The sequence below is a fragment of the Paramacrobiotus metropolitanus genome, unplaced genomic scaffold (genome assembly GCF_019649055.1).
Source record: "Paramacrobiotus metropolitanus isolate TYO unplaced genomic scaffold, Prichtersi_v1.0 Parri_scaffold0000012, whole genome shotgun sequence".
Taxonomy (NCBI): domain Eukaryota; kingdom Metazoa; phylum Tardigrada; class Eutardigrada; order Parachela; family Macrobiotidae; genus Paramacrobiotus; species Paramacrobiotus metropolitanus.
The window spans coordinates 389,792-413,371 of record NW_026570232.1 but is presented as its reverse complement, the minus strand read 5'-3'; the positions used below and the strand labels follow the sequence as shown (position 1 = coordinate 413,371).

Sequence of the window (23,580 nt, the reverse complement as noted above, 5' to 3'; positions counted from 1 at the left end):
TGCTTGGCACTTGAGCCGCCCTATCGGGTAGAGAGCGCTACAAAACAAATACGAGGGAACTTTTTTTGTTCCTCAAAAATGTCGTGCCAAATGATCCGTGCGTAAACCTTGCAATTTATATTCTACTTTTCTCTAAAAATTTGTTTTCTTTAGCATTGCAGCCGGAAGTGAATTGTTTTAACAATTCAGTTAAAATTGTGAATGTTTATAAATCCCTCCCTTCCGGTTGTGGATCATCAGTGTTCGGTAGTAATAAGTGACTGAAACCACACCGCCGCCACGCCATGCATTATAAAAAGATAGAAATTAAACTTAATTAACAGCTGCCATTGTACATGTTGTATAGGGAGAAAGCTTGAGCTAAAGAATTCGATGCGCTCTTCGAAGAAGCCGAAGAAAGTGATAACAAAGACCGCACGGGTAATGATTATGCCGTAACCTATTGTGGATTGCTGCTTTGCGCAAAAAAAATTTGGAAGAGGCTTGTTTCAAGTTGTTTGCGTCGTATGTCAAAGTTGTCATGATTTTGTTCATACCTGGCTACTGTTTTTTTTTGTCAACGCTTAATGCCTCTAGCGTTCAAAACAATACACACTGACACGTTCTCTCAAGCGGATCTCAACAGCATTCTGTAGCGCAACAATGCGATACCATTCACGGTAATCGGCGATGTAAAAGTATTGGCATCTACAACGCCAGTGAAAAATCGCCGATACTTCTGGCAGTTGTTTGTTAGACGATATCATCGTTCACAAAACTCTTTTGTTGGCGCTTGGTACGCCTATTCCTACCGTATAATCCATTCCAAATCTGCTTTCAGGCTTTGATTTTCACACGTCTGGTTTCCAGTAGAGTTTCCGTTTCTCATTCTCATAACTGCTAGTGCAAAATTTCTTATTTACGCTATGCGTTTGTGATAATCATGATATTATAAATACAGATACATGCTGGATCAAGGCTTGCGCGCGCCGCGTATATTATTATCAGGACGCCTTCGATTTTGCTAGTTTATTTTAAAGATGTCAGGTGAGGCCGTTATGTCCTTTTTCTTTTTATTTTAGCGAACCAGAATTCGGTTTATAATAACAGTTTTGCGAATATAACAGCTATAAAATACCACAAGATATTATCATTATAACCGGTTATGATTATTGTGAACTTAACTGAATTTACTGTAATATGTATCTAATAAATTAGATGGTGCAACCTTTGAATGCGCTTCGTTTAAAAATCGTTTCATGAAATTGTGGTTCTAGTGTGCTAATAAGTACAAGCACTTGAAAAAATCCTTAAATTTTTTTGTGCATGACATTCTGCCGCTGTCAAATTGACAAATTAAAAGCGTGTTAAATGCCGGTTTGTAATTTCCATGTCGGCACAGGTAATTATTAGCCGTAGATTTTTTTGAATTTACTGGGTTTTTTGTTTACAATTTGCGGTACTTTTTCATAAATATCGTTTTTAACGGAGTATAGAACTGCATATGAATATTGTATATGTCGGTGTTCGAAAACACATGTAAAAACAGAGTTTACGATCTCTGCTATTGCCTATACCTACATAACGCCTCTGTTGCACTTACGAGGTAAAATTGTAGGCACGATCCTTTCGATGGCATTAAATTTTTGTTTACCTTTTTTTCGTAGACATTTAACCACACTAGCGGCAGTTTACCGAGAAGTGCAGTTCGGTATCTATAGAAGTATGGGAAATATTAGTCATTGTCACGGTGCAGTTGTCTGCTTCTGTTTTTTTGTGAAGCGGAACAGATTAAACGTACATCTGGGTGCAATCGAAGCGAATGTTTATGTTTACTGTAGAAACCATTTTAGCACCCATAGCGAAATTGTTTTTTCAAGGTTTCTTCTGTATCGCAGATGGGCAGTCAGCTGCAGTCTGCATAGTAGCGCTAGCATAACAAGAAAAGTTACAAATACCGTCTAAACGTTTTTCTCATCTTTTCTGACGGTCGTCGTGATTCTGGTATGCTTATAAATTTTTAATTACCATAAGTTCTTACATGTAGCATACCATTGCGTGATGTACTTTTACAGAGTGAATTGGGGAAATCCTCCGTGCACCGGCGCACGCATTTTGATTGTCCAGATATTTTTACTCATGAACCGTGATTAATTTTGGAGTTTCTTAAGTAATTTACTGGCTAATAGAGGATTTGGATCACTGCATGAGATAATTATTCCATAAAATTCTGCCAATAAAAGTATTGAAATAATCTTGTTTTTTAATAACTTCCACGTGTATAAGGTGGCCCCGCTGATTCAAGTGCGCGTGGTCTCTCGAACCGTATTATTGTATTGCACAATATGTATAGCTGGTAAATTATTAGTTTTTGCTTAATTATCTGCAGTTATCCGACTCTGAAAAAATAGTATAAGCCCGAAAAATTTGCTTGTACTCTGTAGGTAGTTGAGAAATCCGTTCGCCGTTACAACGTTAACGACACGAAAACAAGATGCCTGACGTCAGAGCGTCCATTCGCGAAACCTGGCGGTCATTCTCGCCGCTGGAAAAGCGTAATATTGCTATATACATCTTGGGAATTACTTTGTATAAGTTTGGTTTGGAAGCGTTCAATGGATCCATCATTGCATTAGCTACCAATCGGTACGATTACGATGCCATTCGCACCAATACCACTGCAAAAACATTCGAAAGAGTCGGCCTGTTGGTTGGTCTCAACCAGGCGCTGCAGTGTGTCGGATCCATCCTAATTGCTCCGCTAATACAACGGTTTCCCACGAAAACCGTCCTCACCGCGGCTGTATTCGTTTTCGGACTGTTTACAGCAATTTTGTTAATTGTTGACGCAGCAACAGGTGGTTACATTAAGCCGGCAGATTGGGAGGCAAAGCACAAGAAAGGGGATTATTCGTATTACGGAACATATTATACGGATGGCATTATTCCGATTTACTGCGTAACCGGCATCGCGTACGGCATGGTGGAGTTAATTAGGCGCGTTATTCCCAAAGACATTGTCGGTGGGGATGTGAAGAAGCTCATCCGGATGGATTCACTGGTCCACATTTGCTACGAAGTTAGCGGTACATTAGGCGCATTTGCCACCGCGCTGGCTTTAATTCCAGCTCTGGGGAACAACATGTCCTTCATTATCACACCACTTTTGTACACCGCTGCAGCAATCACCTGGTGGTTTATATCCGATTTAGGATTCCAGAAGAAAAAACTGGGCAAACTCGAACAACAGCCTAGTTACATTAAAGCCATTGTAGGTGGATTTTATCTGTTTGCTGCGTCCATATGGACCGGAGCAAAAATAATATTCACCAGCCGGAAATTTATATGGCTGTTTAATGGTTATGCGGTTGCTTTGTACGGTCACCGGTTTTTGGAGAATGCTTTAGCACCTGTCATTGCCAAGCGATATTTAGGAGAGTCGGCATGGTCGCAAGTTATGGTCGGTGGGTCTAATTTTGGCGAATTATGCGGTGCTGCGACAGTGTTTATATTGGCAAATTACGTAAAGACACCCATTCCATGGCTACGGATAGATTCACTCACTGTATTGATTGTTTGGTACCTACCATTCTGGTATCCTCCCGCTGGTGATGTGAGATACGCTTGGATGGTTGCTGGTAAATAATATTTCTGTTGGTGAAGCTATGAAATATTGCTGCATAAAAATAGATACAGATATATAGAAATTTAAAGACAGTATTAAAATTTATTATGCGCTTTGAACAAGTGCAATCTAGTTAGTTAATTAGTACATCTAGTTTCTAAATTGCTAAATGTTTGATCAGTTATTTTCAAGTAACCGCTTACCAGACGATTCCTGCAGTAACATCTTACGTAGCAACAGTAAGATCTTTAGTTTACTAGAAACTAGTCACAGTTTACTAGAAAACAGTTATTTTCTAGTAAACTGCAAGCTTTCAGCGTGCGCATATACTGTGCCACTACGCAAGCAGAAAATTTATATCACTCTGTTTTTTTACAGCAACTTTTATTCCGATTTCATTTGGATGGGCCGCTGGCGATGTTTCCATATCGGCGTACATCCAGGGAGCACTGACCCGACTGGGCAAAGGATCCAAGTCGGCGGTATCCCCACTGGGCGCGGTCATGGCGTTCCTGTACTCAACGTACATAATTATATATGCCATAATTTCACCGTTGTTGGGGACTTACTTGGACCAAGTTTACGCGCGAACAGGCGGTGCGAACGGCGGAGACGTTCACGAAGCAATTATTTATGTGGGCGGCGTGCATTTCACGATAATTGCTGTGTGCGTCATGTCAGCTACGTTCATACCTAAGGGATCCTTCTCGTTGTGCCCTACGATTCTTTCTGACGAAGATCTAGAAAAAGAAGGCCCCGACGAAGGTGATAACAGTACGGAGCTTCCAGCGGGCATTGCAGCTATTTCATAGATGTAACACAGTTTTAATGTGTTTACTTTTTTGTGATTACGATTTACGACTACATGCATGATTATAATAGTGCAAATGCGTGTTCGTTCAATGCGGATGTTTTCTGTAATATTACGCATGTGAGGCGGAGCGTGATGTGTACAACAAGTTCTGACTGTCTGTTGCCGGCTTAGCTGCGAGGTGGATTTGTTTTTATGTATTGTATAGAAAATGAATATGTTTTTTATTTATTTTTAGAACATGTTTTTATTTACTGCTATGTGCGGGCATTGTGCTAACGTTACGTACCGCCGGTACCGGCAACGCCGCCGCGTAGGTAGCCTTTGTCGGGCTTTGTGGTGGTTAAATACGAGCACTGTCGCTCAAAGTGTTGTGTTTCGTATTATTTAAGTTTGCGAAGTTACTGCGGTGTTTTGTGATCGACAGCAAAGGAGATTCGATGCTTCTAGATCTTGCCTTTGTTGTACGTGTTTCTGTTGTAATCTGTAAGGTACACAAAGAAAAGGGTTCCAAAAACGCAAAGAAATTTATATGAGTTCTATCCACAAAATACAGTATATATAGTGAGCATACTTCTATAGATATAAGTTACTACAAATGCTGGAAGCGTCAACTCGCCACACTTAACCCAATGAATCGACCGCGATTAAACTGATAACTGGTTATGGATGCGCAGCTTTTGGCACCACATCCTTTTGAAAAGCTGCTTTTAAAGTGCGATCGATTTTTCTGGATCGGAAGTACAATGCTCGCTTAGCTATAAATAAGCACACTGCAATGCGCACGCATCCTTGGATGTACCCGTAATGTCGCGTATATCTATACTTATGCGTAAAGCACGTAAATGCACTCTTCCTAGTTTTAGGAGCCATTTGGTAGTGTTCTCTCAGTATAATTCGTTCCAGTGTACTTTACTTTCTGTAGATGGTGCACCTGTTATGACATTAAGGCAGTTTTACCATAGTTAAGTAAAAAGTACTGTGAATAAAATTACTTACTTGAATATTACTCCCTCGTCCTTAGAAAAGATGTGTCAATTTGATGGAAAGATGTGTTAATTTGTTGCACACCCTGCTGAAAAGACTCAAAAGAGTCGCAAAGTTTAAAGTCGCAACTGGATCGGTCCATCCATAGTTTCCATACTATCGATATAATATTAACTATTAAGCACCGGTAATCCTGCAGGTAAATACTCGTAATTCGAATTTAGATGGCATTAATCTTTTATAGCACTGGAGAAGAAACAGTATATTGTATAAACATAAAATGGCGTCGGTTACGTCATAAACTGGAGTTGGGAGCTGCACTTTCCAGCTGCAATTCCCGGTTGGACTTTATGACTACAGCTCCCAACTCCAGAATATGAGTCATCACAATTGTATAGTGTATGTCCATAGTGCATACTATAATACTATATATATATATATATATGTAGTTAAAATTTTATACAATAGTTAACTAATTACAGTCTTTCGGGAGGAAGTAAGTATTAAAGGCACCACGGAACGCATAAAATCTAGAAAAAAAAAACAAGTGACTTTTGTTACAATGGCGCGCATTGTGTGTAAAAAAAAACTTTTGCGAAGCCGTGGTGGGGACTTGCATTATTGTTATGTTAATTCTTATAATACTGCTGGAAGCATTTTTCGGAGCAAGCCACAGTGTCAGGACTTTTATTAACAATTGCACCGCACTGGAAGTTGATGATTTACTCAATCGAAACATCACCCCATGGGCGAGTGTTAAAATCAGAGTCAACAATTCTACGTTTTGAGTAAGTAAGTTTAAATCGTTTGTTAATTTCCGCCGACGAAACTTCCAGCTTGCGCTTATTGCGTGTTATGTTGAACGGATAATTCACGGTAATTCCGCTTGGCTGGTCCGGTGATGCCAGGCTTTCCAGTAGCATCTCTTTCAGGCTTTCCAGGTTTAGCTGTTTTTTCGCTTGCCGAGTCAACGTAAATCCCTTGACTTTTATCGTTTCACATCCAGTATTTGTCCGGTAAGCATAGCTTTTTGGTCCTGGGACAACAAAGAATTAACATTTTAAGTTGCTCGCATATTATTATCTAGATAATTATTCTTTTACCAAGCGCTACAAATTCGTCAATGTACTCGTCAGGCTGTAAAGACGAGGACAAATCACCCAAGCACGTTCCCGTTGGTGGATCGGGCAAATCGTCTCTATGGATGTAGAAAATGCTGTCTGCAAAATAAAGAAGTGGATGAGCAATTTGCCGATAATACTGTTTCGCGCGTTCACCTGTATCGTGGTATAACAAACGGTCTCCAACCATTTCCATGAATTTTAATAAGTGTAGCCGTGCGTACGCAGTCGTAAAAGCTGCGATAACAACATTGGTCTTTTTGCTCGTCGCAATGTAGTCCTTCTTGGAGCGGTATTGAACTGCCATCACTTCATCGGTGACCAAATCGAACCCGGCGACTTCGTACTTGTTAGAAAACAAGTAATCATGGAATACCTCTTTCTTTTCCACCATATCCGTGTTGGATCGGTCTTCCTGTTGACCAAATTTTCCCTGCAATGAGCGTAAAAATAATGAACATGCACAAATTAAATAAGTTCACATGTGTACCAAAACTATTTAGCATAAGCTTGCAAAGAGCTCTCAATGCGTCGTTTTTCGCAATATTCTTTTATCCAGTAGAATATTTTCTTTAGCAAGGAATTCTTGAATATATCTGTCTTTTTCATCTTCCGTTTGACACTGTGGTGGATATCCAGAAGCTTCCGTTTTCAGCTTCAAAACAGGTCAATGTATTCTCTGAATAAATACTGCATTTGTTCTGGATAGTGCCAAGCCGAGTATATTTTATCGATACGATAGCCAACTTCTAATGCTCGATGAATTTCTGGAGTGCACCAAGTTCCTTCCAGAGCCCTGTCCTCATCATCGTGAGAACATGGTTCGTTTACGCGTTCCGTCACGCATTTAGCGCATAAAGGAAAAGTCAGTTTATCAGTTTTGTAAGGTAGCACCGGTAAAAACAACGACGGTGGAGGAATGACGCGACATTTAATTATTCCAAAAATACTCTTCACAGGCGGAAAATCTTTAGTAATGATAACAGGCGGTCCCACCGGATAAGGTAGATTTTTGTTAATATAAGGGTATTCGCTGATAACGTCGAGCGAATAGATTTTTTCTCCAGGATCGCACTTGTGGTACAACTTGATAGCGTTTGTCCTGCCACCAGTAAATGCGTCTCGGGGGTGCATAGGTTCTTCAATACCGGTCAACTGAATTATTTTCTGAAATTCCAGGTCAGTAGTGAGCCGGCTATCATAGTCGTGTTCCCAGATCGAAACTACGGAATAGCCCATAGTTTTGATAGCTTCAAGGCGTAAGGCAGTTGCTTTGTTGACTTCCTCCATTGGCCGTTTCAGAAAGGGATGCAGCGTGCTTTTTGTTGTGCATTCGCTGCAGCCGTGCCACATACATCCTGCACAAAAACATTGAAGGTGAATTGCGTTTTGAATGTGATCGATAACATTTATATCGAGCTGACTAACCTAAAACTCGTAAGCGGTTTTTGTATCCCGATCAAAACCATCCACAGTCCAGTGACCGATTCGATGCTCTTTTGCAATTTTACATCATTTTCCATTTCAATCCAGCGTAGCCAACGCTCTCCTTTGACAGATGACTTTTTGCCCTGACCAGGAGGGCCGATCAACGCAATTTGGTTTTCCTTCAGCATTCGCGCTCTCCAAAAGTAATTGCACATGCCGGGTGTGGTTAGTCCAGACGCAAATGGGCATAATCCATCGGTTACCTGTTGGAAAAGCGCTCGAAATTTTTCGCACGCTTGTTGCAAAATAAGGACATCTTGTGAGCAATACCTAAAACGAATCGGATAAGTTCGATTCTGTAAATAGCATAAGGGTTTAGCTTACTTGATAAAGTGTGCATTAAAGTCGAATTTGTTCCTGTGACGGCGTCGCTCTTTGCGGTACCATTTCATGAAGCGCTTTCGTTCTTTCTTTTTCATAGACTGATAGCCATAGTCATGACGATCGGGCCAAGCAATTATTTTATTCCAGTTTTCAGGCTTATTAAGTTTGTGTGGGAAATCTCCTTTGGTTTCTTGCAAACCAAATGCTTTCGCAAAATTTTTTAACGATGATGGTACATAGTTCATAGAGTCACGAAATTTTATTTTGAGTTTGGGCACGTCCATCTGCATAACCTTGCTCCCGTTGAAAATAAGCGGACGTGGAATAACGCCGTTTTTCACGAGATAATTCAAAATGAAGTATCCATCAAATCCCTGAAAAATGAATTATCAATTTATTTAATAAAGAAGTTACTTAACGTGTTGACTTTCGCTACCTTCAAATTGTGCGCCATAAATGTGTAGCCACGGAAACGCTCACTGAAAATGAAATCGCCAAGTTCTTGTGAAATGTCGCCGTTAATATTACCGTTTTCTGGAAGAATAAATTTTTCATTTTTTGTCGCGATCACCGCTAGGTTGACTTTAAATTCTCCACTCTCGTCTTGATATGTTTCCAGGTCAAAGTATGCCAGCTTGTCGTTATGGTGCTTGGCCTTTTCCTTATCCGTAAATTCCACGGGTTTCATATAACACACATGGTTTTCCTCCGGCATATAGAATAACGAGCAAGTCGCACAAAAAACTCACCACATCGATGTTGCTGATCGTCAACATCTAGTTCGATTTCCTCAGCAATATCGTGGTCCTGGTCATTGTCCTCACCATGAATTGTATCGTAATTGGTCTTCATACGGCGATTTACCATAGAGACAAAGGTTTTACACTCACGGCAAATGAAAAATTTGCGCAGATGGTGCTGCTCCCAGCTTGGTGTCTGTCAAAACAATCTTGCCCATAGAAATCGCGGTTACAGTCCAGACAGTGTATGGTTTCTTGCTTATTCATTTTGCAAGTTGCAGACAAACACTGGTGGCACTTGAACTCGCAGCGGTGATACTGTCTTTGATCGTAGCCTTTCATGCAACGGTAACAGTAATAGTGGTGCTCAAAATAGGCCGGTAAAGATGTTAAAACATCAAAATGTTGATCGTGATGCAGCAGCATAATTCGCTTTTCGCAGTAGGCGCCGCAGTAGACGATAGAATTTCCATGATCCACAGATACCACAATAAACTGATAATTCGGTAAAACTTCTTCAAAGCGGGGAATATCTTGCACGTTGAATTCTCTGTTTGGCAGGTTGGCAGTCAACAATAATTCTTTTGTCTTCTGGTCTTGCAACTTTTGGTTCGGTAAAGCTTTGTGTACAGCTCTTTGTCGCCATCTGCATGCGCTTGTGCCACAACTATAGCCCTGGCCATACACAAACAGTCCGTATTTCGAATCTGGGTAATACATCTTTTGTTGTCTAAAATCCGCTGCAACAATTTTGATACATTTTTTCTGCATGATCCGGATGGCAAATCAGTGTGCTGGACTGACAGTTCAAATGATTCGTCTAGCAGAAAAGCCTGATTAGAGTTTAGAATCCGCCTTATTGTCGTCATCCACCGTTCAATTGTTATTTGGTCCCGCCGAATAGGTGGCATCCAAATTGGATACTGCAGAGCATTTTGATACATGCGGATTCGCACCAGGTTATGCGCTGGAATCGCAGCAATCACACTCTCCAGAATATCTTTCAAAACGAGTGTTATCGTTTTAACAGCATACTTGAACGATAGATTATCCAGCCCCGTCACTGTACATTTGTAAGTTTCGAACGAAACTGAAAATTTCTGGGAATATTTTGCTCCGATATTTTCGAGCACATAATAATCTTTAATGTCATTCAAGTCTGGATCGACTTCGTCAGCGATATTCAAAGCTGGCAGATCAGCTCGTGGTACAGTATAATTATGATCAAGAAGAGCATAATCATGATTAAAAAGTGCGGTATCAGCAAACTGTGGGTTACTAGTACAGGCGTTAGAGTTGCCCTGTACACGATCAGGTACTTGCGTCATCGTAAAGACGAGCTCTGGCAACGTGATTTTACTAGTCTCAAAGATGCACCCAAGATACTCAGATTATATATGAATAAATTCCGCTACAGCATTTTTGTTATCATCTGAATTTCCAAACAGATCGCTCAATGATTCATGCGCTAAAAATGTCAGGCATGTTAATATCCGCGATCCTTTTTTGTTCAGTGCGGTCCTCACCGGAAATGAATACAGCTCCACAACGGATGCAGCACCTGTTACCCTGTTCATCTGCAATTTCGTAAACCTTGTCAGAAATGTTTTAAAAAAGAACATCAAAATTTGAGCACGTACCCGAATAGTAATTTAGATCTGGTCTTGAAATTCGACTGCGCCATCGTCGATGATGACGAACGCCAGTGTCGGGGATCGGCATGCGGCAAAGCAAGCATTTTTTGGAACTTTTTAGATACTGAGTCAGCATCCAGTTTGAGTAAGCCTGTGCTTTGTTGGGACTGTAGCATCTGTCATTGCATAAATCGGAAAAGCGCGGGCAGCCTAACGAGTCCAAGTTGATGCAATCAGATTTTAATAAATCCTGGATAATACCGCACTTTTCTGAACCTTTCGCATAGAAAACAACGCTTAGGGGGTCTTTAACGTTTTGCAGATAGTTTCTGAACGCTCGATTTATCTGAATCTCCAGGTCCGAGAAAGCTTTAACAAATATTTCATCGACATTCGTGGAACTGATGCCGTACTTGCTAACAATGTAATTATCCGGAGGAAGCAAAAATCGGGTGTAATATAGACAATGGAAATCAACAGAACTAATTGCCAGTTCCGTTATAATTGACTTCTCATTACGATTATACCATTTGATGTCCACAACAATTCGAAAAACCATTCTGCTTCGCCAAATAGAAATAGATGCAGTAAGGAAAAACTGCTATGAAGCACATGTTTTTGGCAAGACCACGAGTACAAAATGCGATGTCCTGTTTATATTTCGAAACAAAACATCCACATGGCAGCGCAATGTTGCTGTAGTGTAATATTTTGTTGCACTGCAATTTGTTGCGGTACAAAGTAACTACACCTACACTCATACGTAAGGGTTTGGATGGCCAGATTTTATTGCATTATTTGACGGAAAACAGACTGAATTATCATAGAGCGATCACGAATTACAGTGTTCAAATCAAAATAATGATTAATATAAGCACAAACCATTCGATCATTCGACGATTTGCTATTGGTGAACAAATGAATAAGAGAGGTAAATGACTCGCCGGAGCATCGTTTTAGAATAAAAAAGCAGCAGTACTGTCCGCACACGGTACTCCATTCCATTTGTAAACGATGCGCTTGCGAAATAACTAACTCGGCGTTCTTGCAAAAACTTTCAATATGGATGCCGTAAAATCTCGGTTCGTGACCATAAGAGTCAAAATATTCCAATTTTCCCGGGACGTCCTGGTAGAACGCCAACCAATGCGAGCCTGGCTTTGCAGCTTCGTCAGTATTGACAACGCATGCCCATGGCAGCTTCATTGGCAGGGACGGTGGTAACATGTCCGCAGCAAATACACCAATAAAAGCGTCTTTCGTCACGGTACTTGAACGTAGCACGTGGTCGATTTCAGCAGTGTCCATTTTAGTGCCAATCTGCATTCAAAATAAAATCTGAATTTTTTTTTTTTACACTTTGTCCTGTAAACAACGGGCGACCGAGAGCGCGAAGCGCTCCGGTCGCCCATTGTTTACCACATCCGTCACGATTCTCTTCAGCGTCAAAAGGGGCCGACGGCGCGCCCACCCCCGCTGGCGACCCTGAAGCTTACCGCGCAGGCAACAACACGGCATTTTTAAGTCTTACAACACTTACGTTAGGTTTTTACGCTGTAAAATCCGCAATTAGCTGGCGATGTGAATTGACTTCAATAATATTATCCCACACCATCATCGTAATAGCCATAATTGGTTCAGTTAATTGGGCGGCGAACTGCAGGCGGATTGATAGATTTCCTTGGCGCACGGTGCTCATCGGTCCCCGGCCTGTCCGTGAAGGTGTCAGATCGAATCCCCAAATAGCAAATCCTTCCGCAAATGCTTTACGGTCGAAAGGCAGCGCCCCGTCCGGTGCGTGCAAGCGGCCGAGCGTCTCCAACAGACCGTCATATGATTGCAAATAATCACCCGTGGCGAAATTTGGTCGGTAGGCTTGTGCGGGATACGACTGTCCGTCGACTTCGACACTTATATAGTTGAGATTGAAATGTTCAAAGTTAAACGGATTACCTCGGCGCAGCCCGTGAAAACTCGAGCTTTTTACAAATCCCACAAAAACACATTTGGGTACTGCTCCAATATGTAAATTAGCCAGCACTGTGCTCTGAATCATACCAATATCATTAACACGCATACACACTCGCTCAATAGGGTATTTCACAGTCTTTGTCGATAATTGGGCAGTAAGCGCAGACAAATATGCCGGATTAGCACAAAGCGTTTGACGTACAACCGCGGATTGCGAATGTATGCTTTAAAGGTATCCACTGGAAGATTGGCATATGAACGCAGGTAGAATTCCGGCTTATTCAAAATGAGGCGCACATGTAGCGGTACACCGGTGATCAAATTTTTTCCCTGCTGAAAAATGTCCGTACATAATTTGGCGCTGAACGGGACGTACTCGTTGGTCACAAACATAGCTTTTCGCGTTACTTCTCCAGCGTTATTGGCATGATCTTCTAGGTACCCGGAGTGTCTATATAAAATCCAGCACTTGTTGCCTGGCTTTTAGGGCAGCCGGTGTGTACCCCAACAAATTTTCCAAGTACGCTCGGTAGGCATATAATGGGGTGGAATTAGTTATCAGGCGGTTGGCCATTGTTACCTCTACCGAGCTGAATATAGAATGCGCAATCAAGTTCACTGGTGCTACCAGATCCGTGTTTTCAATATGCGTAGCCGCACCAAGTCCTGCAATTTGCTTTTTGATTGCAATATCCATTTCTAGCGTAATTTCCGGTAGCACTAGCAGCGCCGACGTTGAAGGGGGAATGTAAAAGGAAATTTCTCCAGAACTAATTTCTTCTGTTTGCCCTGATGTTGGTAGAATGCGTTCTTCTTCTGTCCGCACAAAATCCGCTAGAGTGGCCGGAACGGAGAATAAATCCGACTCGACCTGCATAGCTGGCACGCTTCCTTCCAAAATAAAAGCCATTTTAAAATGCGTCCTCAAATTCTCTTGGGGAATCCGTTTAAGCCGTTTAAGTCGGAAGGAAGGTTTCTTTATCTTTTGTCCTCTTGTGCTGCTGCTTGAGCCGTTTGATGCCTCCTTGCTGTTGAGGTTGCGCAGTTAACGCTTCCGAAATTTTCTCTCCTACCTTCTTGGATGTTTCACTTAAAACTGTTGTCGCTGCGTCGCGTAAGTGGGGCTTTGCTGCTTCGATTGCTGCTCTGGCATGTGGTGCCGCTGCTTTAATAACCGGGGCAGCAAAATGCGCTAATTTACTAAACATTGCGCGCAGGAAATTAGGTAGCATAAATCCGCTGCCATTTTGCATTAAACTCCCGCGATAGCGTGTCATGACGGCTCCATAGCCGTGCTGGCTATTAGCGCCCGTGGCGGCCCCCCGCAAATAAATCCAGATAGAACGATGGTGACGGCTCAAAGAGGATTACGGGCATTTTTTTAGCGATAGTAATACTGAATGGGGCGGAAATGCAGCTTTACCATTGACTTTCCAGTCTGAAAAATTGCCGCTTCTCCGAGATCAGTTGCAATGTTGATATCAATAGTGTCCAGTCGATCGTATAAAACAGGTAAATAATGTGGATCCTCAAACCTTTCGGAAACAATTTCGAAGCGAGGAACACTTGCTTTAATGGGGAAAGCGCGCAAAAGCTGCATAGTTTCATCGCCCACAATATTGTAGTCGCACTTGTTGCAGTAGACAAAAATTGACTGGTTCCCAATGTGCATATTTACGGGCTTATCTGCTGTCATTGTTATAGACGTCTCCAACAGTTGCAACTCTGCCAGGGCTTTCAGCTGGTCGGACAGTGTTGTAGCTGCGGAAGCAAAATTCGTTTTTTCCATTAAAAAATTTTCATATTGTTCAGACTGTGCAGCAGAAAATCGTCGTTCTTTAAATCCAAGCATACGGGATAGATGCAAAGATGAGGGAGGAAAATCCAGAAAAACACGTACGCTGGGAAATTTCACTTTGAGCTTGGGCTCGGTTGCAAATAATTCTAGTTCGAAAGCCGCCTGTTCTTTCGCTGTAGAATCGCGAAATGGCTTTAACCGTGGTACTTTACTGTTGATAAAATTAATGATGTCACTTTTCTCATAGATCCCTGCAGGTACCGTAATTGTGTCCCTCTCCATAGCGAAAACACCGTTGCTATCCATAGAAGTAACTTGGTCAACGTGCAACGTTTGGGGACTGGGTAAATTGTACATTGAATTAGGATACTGTATTTCCACCAATGCCATTTCCCATTGTCCCGGTAGCGATATCACGCTCTTTAACTTTGTGGTCCATTCAGCTGCATTATTCTTTGGGAACTGTTGCATACAGGCATCAGATGGAAGCGTGACATAAAAGCTATTATGAGCCATTTCTGACACGACTGAGTTCGGCTTCGTAATATTTCCCGCGAATTAAGTCCCCGTTTTCATCCAGTAATACGTAGAGGGGCTCGGGCTGTTGTGGTAATACTTGGTGTATCTTGTAAATTTCCTCCTTAAATGTTGACTCATATCCTTTTTCAAAAAGTGTTTTGTCGATGGCTACTCGTACTGTGTCACCTACGCTGTACTTTGGCTTTTTCTGCTTTCCCAATAATAATTCTGCATATAGTCGATTGAATATTTGCAGAGAATTGGACTGGCTAACCTCATTAGGCGTGACTTTATGCGAAGAATGAATTGCGTTGTTGTAACTGTTTACCAAATCTCCCAGAACGTCCCAGTACACTTTAGACTGTCGGTGTCGAAATAATTTCCATATTCGTTTCTTGAGATTGCGTATGCCATTTTCAGCTAAGGATGCTTTGATTGCTTTATTTTCAGAAGAGAACAAAAAACCTTTTGGGCTGTCAAAAAACTCTTAACATCCTTATTGTAAAATTCAAGACCTTTGTCCGTTTGCAATTTAATGGGAGCTCCGAGTTCTGCAAACACCTTTTCCAACCCAAGTTTTACTTCTAGACCGCTTTTATTCTTTAGTAGTTGACAGCTCACTTTCTTGCTGAAGACGTCGATCACAAACAATATCCAACGGTATCCTTTGTTCTGCTTCGCATATTTTGACATGTCTGCCAGATCGGCTTGATATTGCTCTGCTAGGTTTGAGACAACTACGGGGTTTCTTTTGAACCTTTTGCGTCGAAATTTGTGGACTGTATATGGATCCAGATGCTCCAGCTGTTCCCGCGTTTGTTGATAGTTTGGTGCTTGTGGAAAGTGGCTGCGAAACTTTTGAATCCCTGTTAAGCTGCCCGGGTGCTGAGGGTTCAGATACGCTTGTCGTAGCAGTAGATTGGCCATCGTATTCGTCGTCGCTACTGCTTGATCCATCGCAACAGCTAGATGTGCAGTTCCATGTCATACCTTCACCCAAAGACAAAGAAAAGGGAACGCATCCACCACCACTCATTTGTTATTAATAGTCATCCAGTTGAACTGGGATTTGGTTCTTGAACCGATGGGACCTTCGATTTGTAAAGTGTTTTCATCAAATACTTCTCGCTTTGCACGCTTGCGTTTTGTCGGGGGTGCAGGTGGAATAGGAGGGAAAGCATCTAACATACGATCAGGCATATTAGGGGTACCCACGGCTTCTTTAATAGTTGTACTGGAATGGGGGCACAGATGCTGGAGGCGGAATAACCATTTGGTCAGGGCCGAACGCCGACTCTTTCAGCGCCAAAAGCGAGCCAAGTTTCTTGATAACAGTTCCGCTTTCTCCCATTCGCTTAGCGTATTCCGTGAAATTATATCTCTCATCAAATCGTCCAGTTTTACAATATCCACAACTTCAGTAGGCTGCTGTTGTAATTGGACATCCGTTACAATACGACCAACCGTGTCACTTGCAAGTCTTTTCATTTCGCTCGCGGGAACAATATAATGCACTTCCGGTTTCATTTCAGTAAGGCAGTTCCCAAAACAGCTGCCAATACAGGTAGAACCGCAGGTAAGAATCCTCCGCGCTGTAATAAAATTTCCTCTTGCTTCGTAAAGGATATTTTTTGAGGGCAATCAGCTTTAATGGTCGACGCCAACGCTGACACACCTTTAGCTGATCGGTGGTAAGAGGCACTGAATTCTTTACCAAATTCAAACAAATTTCTTCAAAACAGCGAAGTTGTCGTTTCGAAATATTTTCCAAAAGAAAACGACGCTGCTTGGGTTTCAGCGATCGCAGGGTAAGGAGAAACGGTGCAAAGTCTTTTAAAATCTGATCACACATTCTTGGGCAAGTTTGTCGTATGTGGATTAATGTAAATTTTAGTCAACTCTCCCGGTAATATTGCTGAACGAATCCTTAAATAGGCAGGTGTGTCCGGTTTCATATCCAAAATGAGAGGTTGAAATGGTTCCTGGCCGACTTCCTCGTAAGCTCCGCTGAGATGTTTTAAACCAGTCTGCCTTTCTAGAATCTTGATTTGGTTCACATCACGATTATTTTTGAACAGTATAAGATATTGTGCATTAAGATGCACGTCTCGCATAGCAGACCCTTGTTTATATAGGTTATTGAATAATAGAAATACACAAAGCCGTTTATGGTGTACTTTTGAGTGAAGAGTTTAGCCAAATGCTCATTTTTCACCAAACCACTTGCCACGTCATCCAGTATCAACAAAATATTTTGTTTACCATCAAAATAATTTTCATCCTCCACAATTTGTTGAATATTTTTTGTCAGTTCAATCCAAGGGACTTTGCGCTGAAGCACTTCGTAGGCTGGCTGCATTTCTCCGTACACCAAAATAATTCGTCCAAATGGTTGGTCAAATAATTTATCGCGCTCCATAATTAATTTTGACACATATGTCGTTTTCCCGAAGTCGTTGGCCCCACAACAAGGACTGAAGCGGGTAGTCGGAATCTCAAATCAGCTGTTGTGCGCGGATACCTATTTAAGGAATCCATTTCCAGCTATTGCTAGGTACGGAGTGCTTCATTGCTAGCGTACCGATAACAGAATGGAGACTTCAAAGCGGATAATCGTGGAGATTGTCTTCAGGATATGCTGGAGCTTATTGGTGAACGACCTGCGCGTTTGACGTTTTTTGCCAAAGGATTGGAAAAGCAAAAGATTTTGGAAAATTATTTGCCTGAAGTGTTTAATCTTGAAGACATTGGGTGCCCGAAGTTTAAGGAGCTTACTTCATTACCACAAACAACGCTTTCAAAAGCGGAGACATTTGCAAATTGGCTGAATGGCGAAAATAACTAACGTTGTTGCAACTGCTGACCTTGGCTGCGCAATTGACTTACCCAGCTTATCCGAACGCGCTCCGCTTTCTCATTATGCACCACATAAATTTTCCGGGCTTCTTCTCCGTTCCATTCGTCCTTACAAATCGCACTGCCAAGTGTACCGCAACGGCAAGATCACAGTCAATGGTGCAAAGTCCATCAGTGATGCTCTCGCGTTATTGGATCACTATTACCGGAAACTGCAAAAATACGGCTATCAAAAAGCATCGTTAAAGAATCCAAGAATTGTTAACATTGTCGCCACTTTCAATTTTGGGAAATTTCTTAGTTTAGAGAAATTATACAACTCAATAAGAGCAAAAGCTGATGCCATGTTTGAACCTGAAATATTTCCGGCCATGCGAGTCCGGCTTCAAGGTTGTATGGCGATGATTTTCCATTCTGGAAAAATTAATTTATTAGGTGCAAAAGATGCTGATACTCTTCATACTGCTGAAAACGAATTGCGCCTGTTATTAGGAACCTAAATGCAGCAGTAAATAAAATTACAAAAAAAGCTATCGTTGCATATTTCTGTTACCTGGCATTACAAAGCATTAGTGCTAAATTTATTGAGAAATGTAAAGAACGTTTACCCTTAAAAGTATCTGGTACATACTACATATACAATGCAATACTGTACAATACATTACTCATTAATTATGATAATAAGATTTTATTACGAAATGTATTTTTTTGTTATAAAAGCATTGAGCAAACATACAAGCATATAATAATAATTTTTGTAATCAGGAAACTGCGGAATCAGCAAATTACGCCATACCGTTGACAAGGTGGAAAAATTCTTTGAGAAGTTCAGGCCAACTTTTTCCACTCAAACCCTCGTTGTTTATAGCAGCCCCGAAACTATGTACACATGACAAATACAGCATGGGTTACAACGTAATATAAACTAAAAACACTTGCTTCACTTACTTCGTGTACAAGAAATTCATAAATTCTGCAATTAGCGGAGTAATCGTTAACAGAAATGTGGCTTTGGCTCCAGTGGAAAAAATTTTGCAGCGACCCTGGCGGACTTTTTCCAGTTGATCTGCACGCACGCATAAGCATGCACGCAGTAGACTGCAAATAATTGTCAAAATTGATTACACACTACAGGCATAATGTACAGTAATAAAGAAGATAATATTCCATCGTACCTGTTAGTTTCCATGATTATATATGTATAAATAAGTTGAGAATAGAGCAGCTAGTAATATCCACTGAAAAGTAATTATATTTCACTTACTATGCGTTGAAAGGCTTTGACGAGCCAGATGCGTTAAAGTGCTCCTCCATAGTGTAAAAGAATGTAAACAACTTGTTGAATCAAGCAGTGAAAGTAAACCAATATAACTGTACAGTGTACAGTAGTATCCATATAGTACAGTACCATCCATCCATCCGTACAGTACTCCAACCATTGGGCGCATGTCAAGTTTCACAATTATATATAAGCCGTGCACAATCCAGTTAAGCAATTAAACTACTCGATAAGTTGACAAATAATTTGTATATTATAAGTGCGCAGCATTACTATAAGTGTTTTCAATCAATAAGAGACGCGCATGGTATGCAGCAACATCGCTGACGAGCCAGTTGCGCTAATGTGCCAATGCCGCTCCATGCGGTAAAAGAATGTAAACAACCACTTGCAAGCGTGCAACACGGCTGCACAGGTAGCTGCATCTGGGCTGCGAGCATCCTTGAGGTATGCACAGCAGATGCACCAGCGCGTGTGTGTGTGATTATCAGTAAGTGAGTAAATTAGTTAGTGTACTTCTATACAGTGTACATATGCAGTAATCATATGCTGCAGTTGTGCTGAATCATATGCTGCAGTTGGGAGCTGCAAGTACAAAGTACAACCGGGAATTGTAACTAGAAAGTCCAGCTCCCAACTCCAGTTTATGACGTAACCGACGCCATCTTATGTTTATACAGTATACTGTTTCTTCTCACTGGTATATGAATAAGTACTTATTTACAAACAGGTTAGCGATTTATATTTTTTGTCACAATAAAACTATGTCAAGCGAGAAGCAGGAGAATACTCCGTATAAATGTAGATTTAATTAATACTGCAATCGTAAATTCGTGATTCGTAAGCCAGCACACGATTGAAGGCATTTAAATTATTTGAACATATCCGTAATGCGTACTTACTGTAGCTCGTGAATCGTGCGTGATATGAGTATTTGTTCTTCTTATGTTGTATGAAGTTGAACTTCTGCGTAATAAGAGCGAAGCCCGCAGCTGTTGATGTTTTGCATTTTTGAACGCGCGAAACTTATTGATTTTTTAGTTTACTTACGAAGCTGATTCTTTTCTTGTTTGATCACTTTTGAATTTTGATTACCTAAAGGGGTGTCGTCGTAGTTCGAAGCTCTGCACAGATCCTTATTTTTTACGTATGGTGCAGTCTTACTGCGGATGTGCAAAATGATTACGACCCTGCACAGCACCGCTAATGACGCCTTGTGTATTGCAGTGGTTGTTTTGTTGTAGTACTGTTAGACACAAGACGCATTTGATTCACCACAAACTCATCTGTTAAATAAACATGATGACGGCATCGACTACTATCAACAACGGCGACTCTTTAAATCTTTCTCGAGGTATGTTTATGGGCTTACCGTTCTCATTCAAAGGCGAAACTATGCATTCTTAGCGTAACAACTGGCAACATATGGCAGTTTTTTTAGTGTGATTGCTAAAAGCCTAACGGCTTTATCATGCAGTCCCTAACGTAATGTTGCCTTTCCTTTTTAAATAGATGTTCAACGGGCTATCGAACTGCTGGAACGACTGAAACGAAGTACGGTTTGGAACGCTGATCTGCTGAGTTTTGTAGTGTCGTGAATTTTGTTTGATAGCGTGTGGCTCGGTTTGCGCAGGGCGATTCAGCTTTATTATTAATGTATATATTATTAATGTTGTATTTATTTAAATATTTGTCCTTGCAGACGGAAATCTTCCGGTGCAAAAACTAACAGCTCTTCAGCGTGTTCTTCAGAGTGAATTCTGCACATCCGTGCGTGAAGTGTATGAATATGTTTATCAGACTGTGCAGGACACTGGCAGTCCGGAAGTTCGTGCAAATGCGACAGCCAAAGTAAGTGAATGCTTTTTGGAACAGAAACGGTGAAATTTCTTATCAACGTTGGACGCTATTTTCTGCTAGCTTGCTTTTATTGAAATCTCTATCTTCTGAATTTACTGAGGTGTCGTTAGACTGAAAAAAATGAAGTTATATATGTTTATATCGAGCAGATGTGCAATATTATCGGTATGTCTAATGGCACTGCATAATTATCTGATTTCCCCTGAAAATAGGCTACTGTGGCTGCTTTCGCTGCCAGCGAAGGCCACTCGCATCCGAGAGTAGTGGAGCTGCCGAAAACCGACGAAGGACTAGGATTTAACATTATGGGCGGAAAGGAGCAGAATTCTCCCATATATATTTCACGTATTATTCCGGACGGCTTAGCCGATCGACATGGCGGTTTAAAACGCGGCGATCAGCTGTTATCAGTGAACGGCATTGTATGTGACAGTTCTCATGACGTTTTTGATGTTGCAAAATGAGTTTTGGTCATGGTAATGTCTTTTTAAAATTAAGTTACAGACACGTCTCCTTATTTTTTATAGAATGTGGAGGGAGAAAACCACGAAAAGGCCGTAGAGTTATTGAAATCGGCCACCGGAAGTGTTAAACTTGTTGTGCGATACAGTCCGAAACTTCTCGAAGAAATAGAACTGCGTTTTGATCAGCAGCGCAGCGCCCGCCGGCGTCAGCCGACAACACCCAGCGGTTAAAAACCTACCTAACCAAGCATTTAAAAATAAACTTGACCATGATAGTCACTGGTCAAAGTATTTGCTGTACTTATTAAATATTGGTGGGCTGTTTTTGCTCGTTTATTGTTTGTTTCGTGAAAATTGGTTTTTCTTTAATTCTTTATTTGTACTTCTATACAAAATTCTATTTGCTTGTTGATTTAGTAGAACTGTTGGTGGATCTGCACTTTTACCACTGTAGCCGTGTACAAAATTGAACTACAAACATTTCTGTGCAAAAGGAATTCAACAATAAAACTAGAGCAACCATTGCAACGCCATATCGCCAGCGCAAGCCGAAAATAACATAATCATAAAACAACGAATCCGTATTAAAACAAATTTCATTTCCGGTTGGGCAATACACTTCGCAAAAACCGCAACCTATCCGATTGGTCAGGATCAAGTTTGTTTAGAGCTTCTTTCAGGAGGTCATGGGCTGGAGCGGGAGTGTGTTTGTGGAAGGTGCTGTACCAGTGAACGGGTCCAAGTGGCACCGTCTTCATGTTGGCATGCACGGTCCACGCGTCGGAATCTGCCGGTGAAATGCGCTTGTGTTCATCGTATTCCACCTTGTCCACTTGGTACTTCACTTTATCGCCCACTTTGGTCTCGAAATATTTGGCAGAGCCGTCGGCCTGTGCGACTTGAGTCTTCTTCCACACCAACGATTTCTGTTCGGCATTGAAGAGCGTTTCCGGATGCAGAGAGGAGAGGGGAAACCGCACGGAAGGCAATCCCAAATGCCTAACGATTACTGCATCCGGCTCGATCTTTTCCACGGTAGCTTGCATAATGGAGCGCGGCACTGGAAAATTAATATACTTATTTTTATTACTGTAAATCAATGCTGCACAGTACATACAGGTTACAGATATGAGATATGTCAACACATAGCAAGTAGTACAACACAACGTGCTCTTTTGATTAGTTACATAATTACAATTTTTTTAGTTTTCCATTAAAGCAGTGTCCGGGATGAACGTACTTAGTTATGTGTATGAAAGAAATATGTATTCATACCACATGGATATAAAAATACCTATTTACTCGTATACTGTAGTAAACAAGAGGTAGACGGTAGCCATATCACCGTCACGGAAGTTACGGAAAGCACAGTGTTTTTAGTATTTACCTGGCGAGTACACTTTGCAGCGGAAGCGAACCCGCACGAAAATGCCACCATCTACGGGATCAAAATACTCGTCTTTTATGTCCCATATATCTGTAACGATGACCACTAAACCAATTCCTTGCAATACCTAAAACCAAACATCTGTTCACAATTCATGTAATCTGTAATCAGACACCAGGAATAATATACTGGACTTACTGGAATAAACGTTTTACAAGAAAGTGAAGAAACCAAACGTACCGTACACTCTTCTTCCAACTTCGACTAAAAAGAGAACTTATTTGCTACTGAGCTACTCACATGATTTACTAGCTGACACTGTAGAAGGTGCCGAGACAAACGAAATGGCTCTGATTTTTCCGGATTTTCAAAATTATACCACAACTTCAAGAAATTCGGATGCACATAAATCAGTTTTTCCAACAGATAACACCGAAACATTTTGTCTTCCCGAAGCAGCAGAGATCCAGAACTGCCAACTTAAAAAATTAGAAAAGTTTGCATATTGGAGATACCAGTTACTAATTTAATGCACCATTAAGCGGCAAACAAGTTAAAACAAACTACAAATAGTCAAATTATTTGACGATTTGACTCAAATACTACCAGAAATGTTCCAAAATCACAAAAAAATAAGTCATTATGATTACAGCTTACGGTATGTGAGCGGGGGTTCACTAGCGTTCACGTCCGCAACGCTACGCCACCGGATTACGTGTCTGTGTTGTGTCTCTTTT

At 41.2% G+C, this 23,580-nt stretch overlaps 4 protein-coding genes and 3 long non-coding RNA genes across 15 annotated transcripts; 2 read left to right on the top strand and 5 right to left on the bottom strand.

Moving 5' to 3' along the window:
* The first annotated feature begins 1,522 nt into the window (after positions 1-1,522).
* LOC129583865 (uncharacterized) lies at positions 1,523-4,864 on the top strand. Of its 3 annotated transcripts, none has more exons than XM_055475867.1 (4): positions 1,523-1,983; positions 2,055-2,221; positions 2,424-3,617; positions 3,983-4,864. In XM_055475867.1, exons 3-4 carry the CDS (start codon positions 2,474-2,476, stop codon positions 4,414-4,416), a joined length of 1,578 nt encoding a protein of 525 aa, XP_055331842.1. In that variant the 5' UTR covers positions 1,523-1,983; positions 2,055-2,221; positions 2,424-2,473; the 3' UTR covers positions 4,417-4,864. The 3 variants fall into 3 exon arrangements, with proteins under 3 accessions (XP_055331842.1, XP_055331843.1, XP_055331841.1); XM_055475866.1 differs by having other exon boundaries at positions 1,524-1,983; positions 2,055-2,149; XM_055475868.1 differs by lacking the exon at positions 2,055-2,221.
* On the bottom strand, positions 2,144-6,955 carry LOC129583870 (uncharacterized). 5 transcript variants are annotated; one of them, XR_008689821.1, is made up of 6 exons: positions 6,680-6,951; positions 6,506-6,622; positions 5,415-6,438; positions 4,174-5,349; positions 3,169-4,116; positions 2,145-3,109 (listed from the first exon to the last, which is right to left on the bottom strand). It is a non-coding gene; the product is annotated as an uncharacterized LOC129583870 (long non-coding RNA). The 5 variants fall into 5 exon arrangements; XR_008689822.1 differs by having other exon boundaries at positions 2,146-4,116; positions 4,174-4,344; positions 4,705-5,349; XR_008689824.1 differs by having other exon boundaries at positions 2,148-4,116; positions 6,680-6,823; positions 6,900-6,955.
* On the top strand, positions 5,299-21,984 carry LOC129583868 (protein lin-7 homolog C-like). 3 transcript variants are annotated; one of them, XM_055475873.1, is made up of 6 exons: positions 5,299-5,601; positions 20,377-20,486; positions 20,645-20,686; positions 20,835-20,983; positions 21,205-21,414; positions 21,520-21,984. In XM_055475873.1, exons 2-6 carry the CDS (start codon positions 20,432-20,434, stop codon positions 21,685-21,687), a joined length of 624 nt encoding a protein of 207 aa, XP_055331848.1. In that variant the 5' UTR covers positions 5,299-5,601; positions 20,377-20,431; the 3' UTR covers positions 21,688-21,984. The 3 variants fall into 3 exon arrangements, with proteins under 3 accessions (XP_055331848.1, XP_055331846.1, XP_055331845.1); XM_055475871.1 differs by lacking the exon at positions 5,299-5,601 and adding an exon at positions 19,664-19,862; XM_055475870.1 differs by lacking the exon at positions 5,299-5,601 and having other exon boundaries at positions 19,917-20,486.
* Positions 7,776-9,074, bottom strand: LOC129584082 (uncharacterized). The gene is made up of 4 exons (XM_055476186.1): positions 8,772-9,074; positions 8,336-8,709; positions 7,952-8,281; positions 7,776-7,881 (listed from the first exon to the last, which is right to left on the bottom strand). Exons 1-4 carry the CDS (start codon positions 9,048-9,050, stop codon positions 7,776-7,778), a joined length of 1,089 nt encoding a protein of 362 aa, XP_055332161.1. The 5' UTR covers positions 9,051-9,074.
* On the bottom strand, positions 9,109-12,848 carry LOC129583871 (uncharacterized). Its single transcript, XR_008689825.1, has 3 exons — positions 12,250-12,848; positions 10,716-12,029; positions 9,109-10,652 (listed from the first exon to the last, which is right to left on the bottom strand). It is a non-coding gene; the product is annotated as an uncharacterized LOC129583871 (long non-coding RNA).
* Positions 17,641-19,795, bottom strand: LOC129583869 (uncharacterized). The gene is made up of 5 exons (XR_008689819.1): positions 19,118-19,795; positions 18,802-18,951; positions 18,650-18,732; positions 18,208-18,267; positions 17,641-18,065 (listed from the first exon to the last, which is right to left on the bottom strand). It is a non-coding gene; the product is annotated as an uncharacterized LOC129583869 (long non-coding RNA).
* LOC129583867 (uncharacterized) lies at positions 21,814-23,448 on the bottom strand. The gene is made up of 3 exons (XM_055475869.1): positions 23,144-23,448; positions 22,844-22,970; positions 21,814-22,516 (listed from the first exon to the last, which is right to left on the bottom strand). The coding sequence occupies exons 1-3, from the start codon at positions 23,282-23,284 to the stop codon at positions 22,053-22,055; spliced, it is 732 nt and encodes a 243-aa protein (XP_055331844.1). The 5' UTR covers positions 23,285-23,448; the 3' UTR covers positions 21,814-22,052.
* Between the last annotated feature and the right edge of the window lie 132 nt (positions 23,449-23,580).

Coding starts and splice junctions, on each gene's coding strand:
- LOC129583865 (XM_055475868.1), top strand. CDS start 2,474: ATGCCTGACGTCAGAGCGTCCATTCGCGAAACCTGGCGGTCATTCTCG. Junction 3,618..3,982: donor ATACGCTTGGATGGTTGCTG/GTAAATAATATT, acceptor GTTTTTTTACAG/CAACTTTTATTCCGATTTCA.
- LOC129584082 (XM_055476186.1), bottom strand. CDS start 9,050: ATGCCGGAGGAAAACCATGTGTGTTATATGAAACCCGTGGAATTTACG. Junction 8,282..8,335: donor TTTAATGCACACTTTATCAA/GTAAGCTAAACC, acceptor GATTCGTTTTAG/GTATTGCTCACAAGATGTCC. Junction 7,882..7,951: donor AAACCGCTTACGAGTTTTAG/GTTAGTCAGCTC, acceptor GTTTTTGTGCAG/GATGTATGTGGCACGGCTGC.
- LOC129583868 (XM_055475873.1), top strand. CDS start 20,432: ATGATGACGGCATCGACTACTATCAACAACGGCGACTCTTTAAATCTT. Junction 20,487..20,644: donor CTCTTTAAATCTTTCTCGAG/GTATGTTTATGG, acceptor CTTTTTAAATAG/ATGTTCAACGGGCTATCGAA. Junction 21,415..21,519: donor TGTTATCAGTGAACGGCATT/GTATGTGACAGT, acceptor TATTTTTTATAG/AATGTGGAGGGAGAAAACCA.
- LOC129583867 (XM_055475869.1), bottom strand. CDS start 23,284: ATGTTTCGGTGTTATCTGTTGGAAAAACTGATTTATGTGCATCCGAAT. Junction 22,971..23,143: donor AGTGTCAGCTAGTAAATCAT/GTGAGTAGCTCA, acceptor GTTTGGTTTTAG/GTATTGCAAGGAATTGGTTT. Junction 22,517..22,843: donor CTGCAAAGTGTACTCGCCAG/GTAAATACTAAA, acceptor TTAATTTTCCAG/TGCCGCGCTCCATTATGCAA.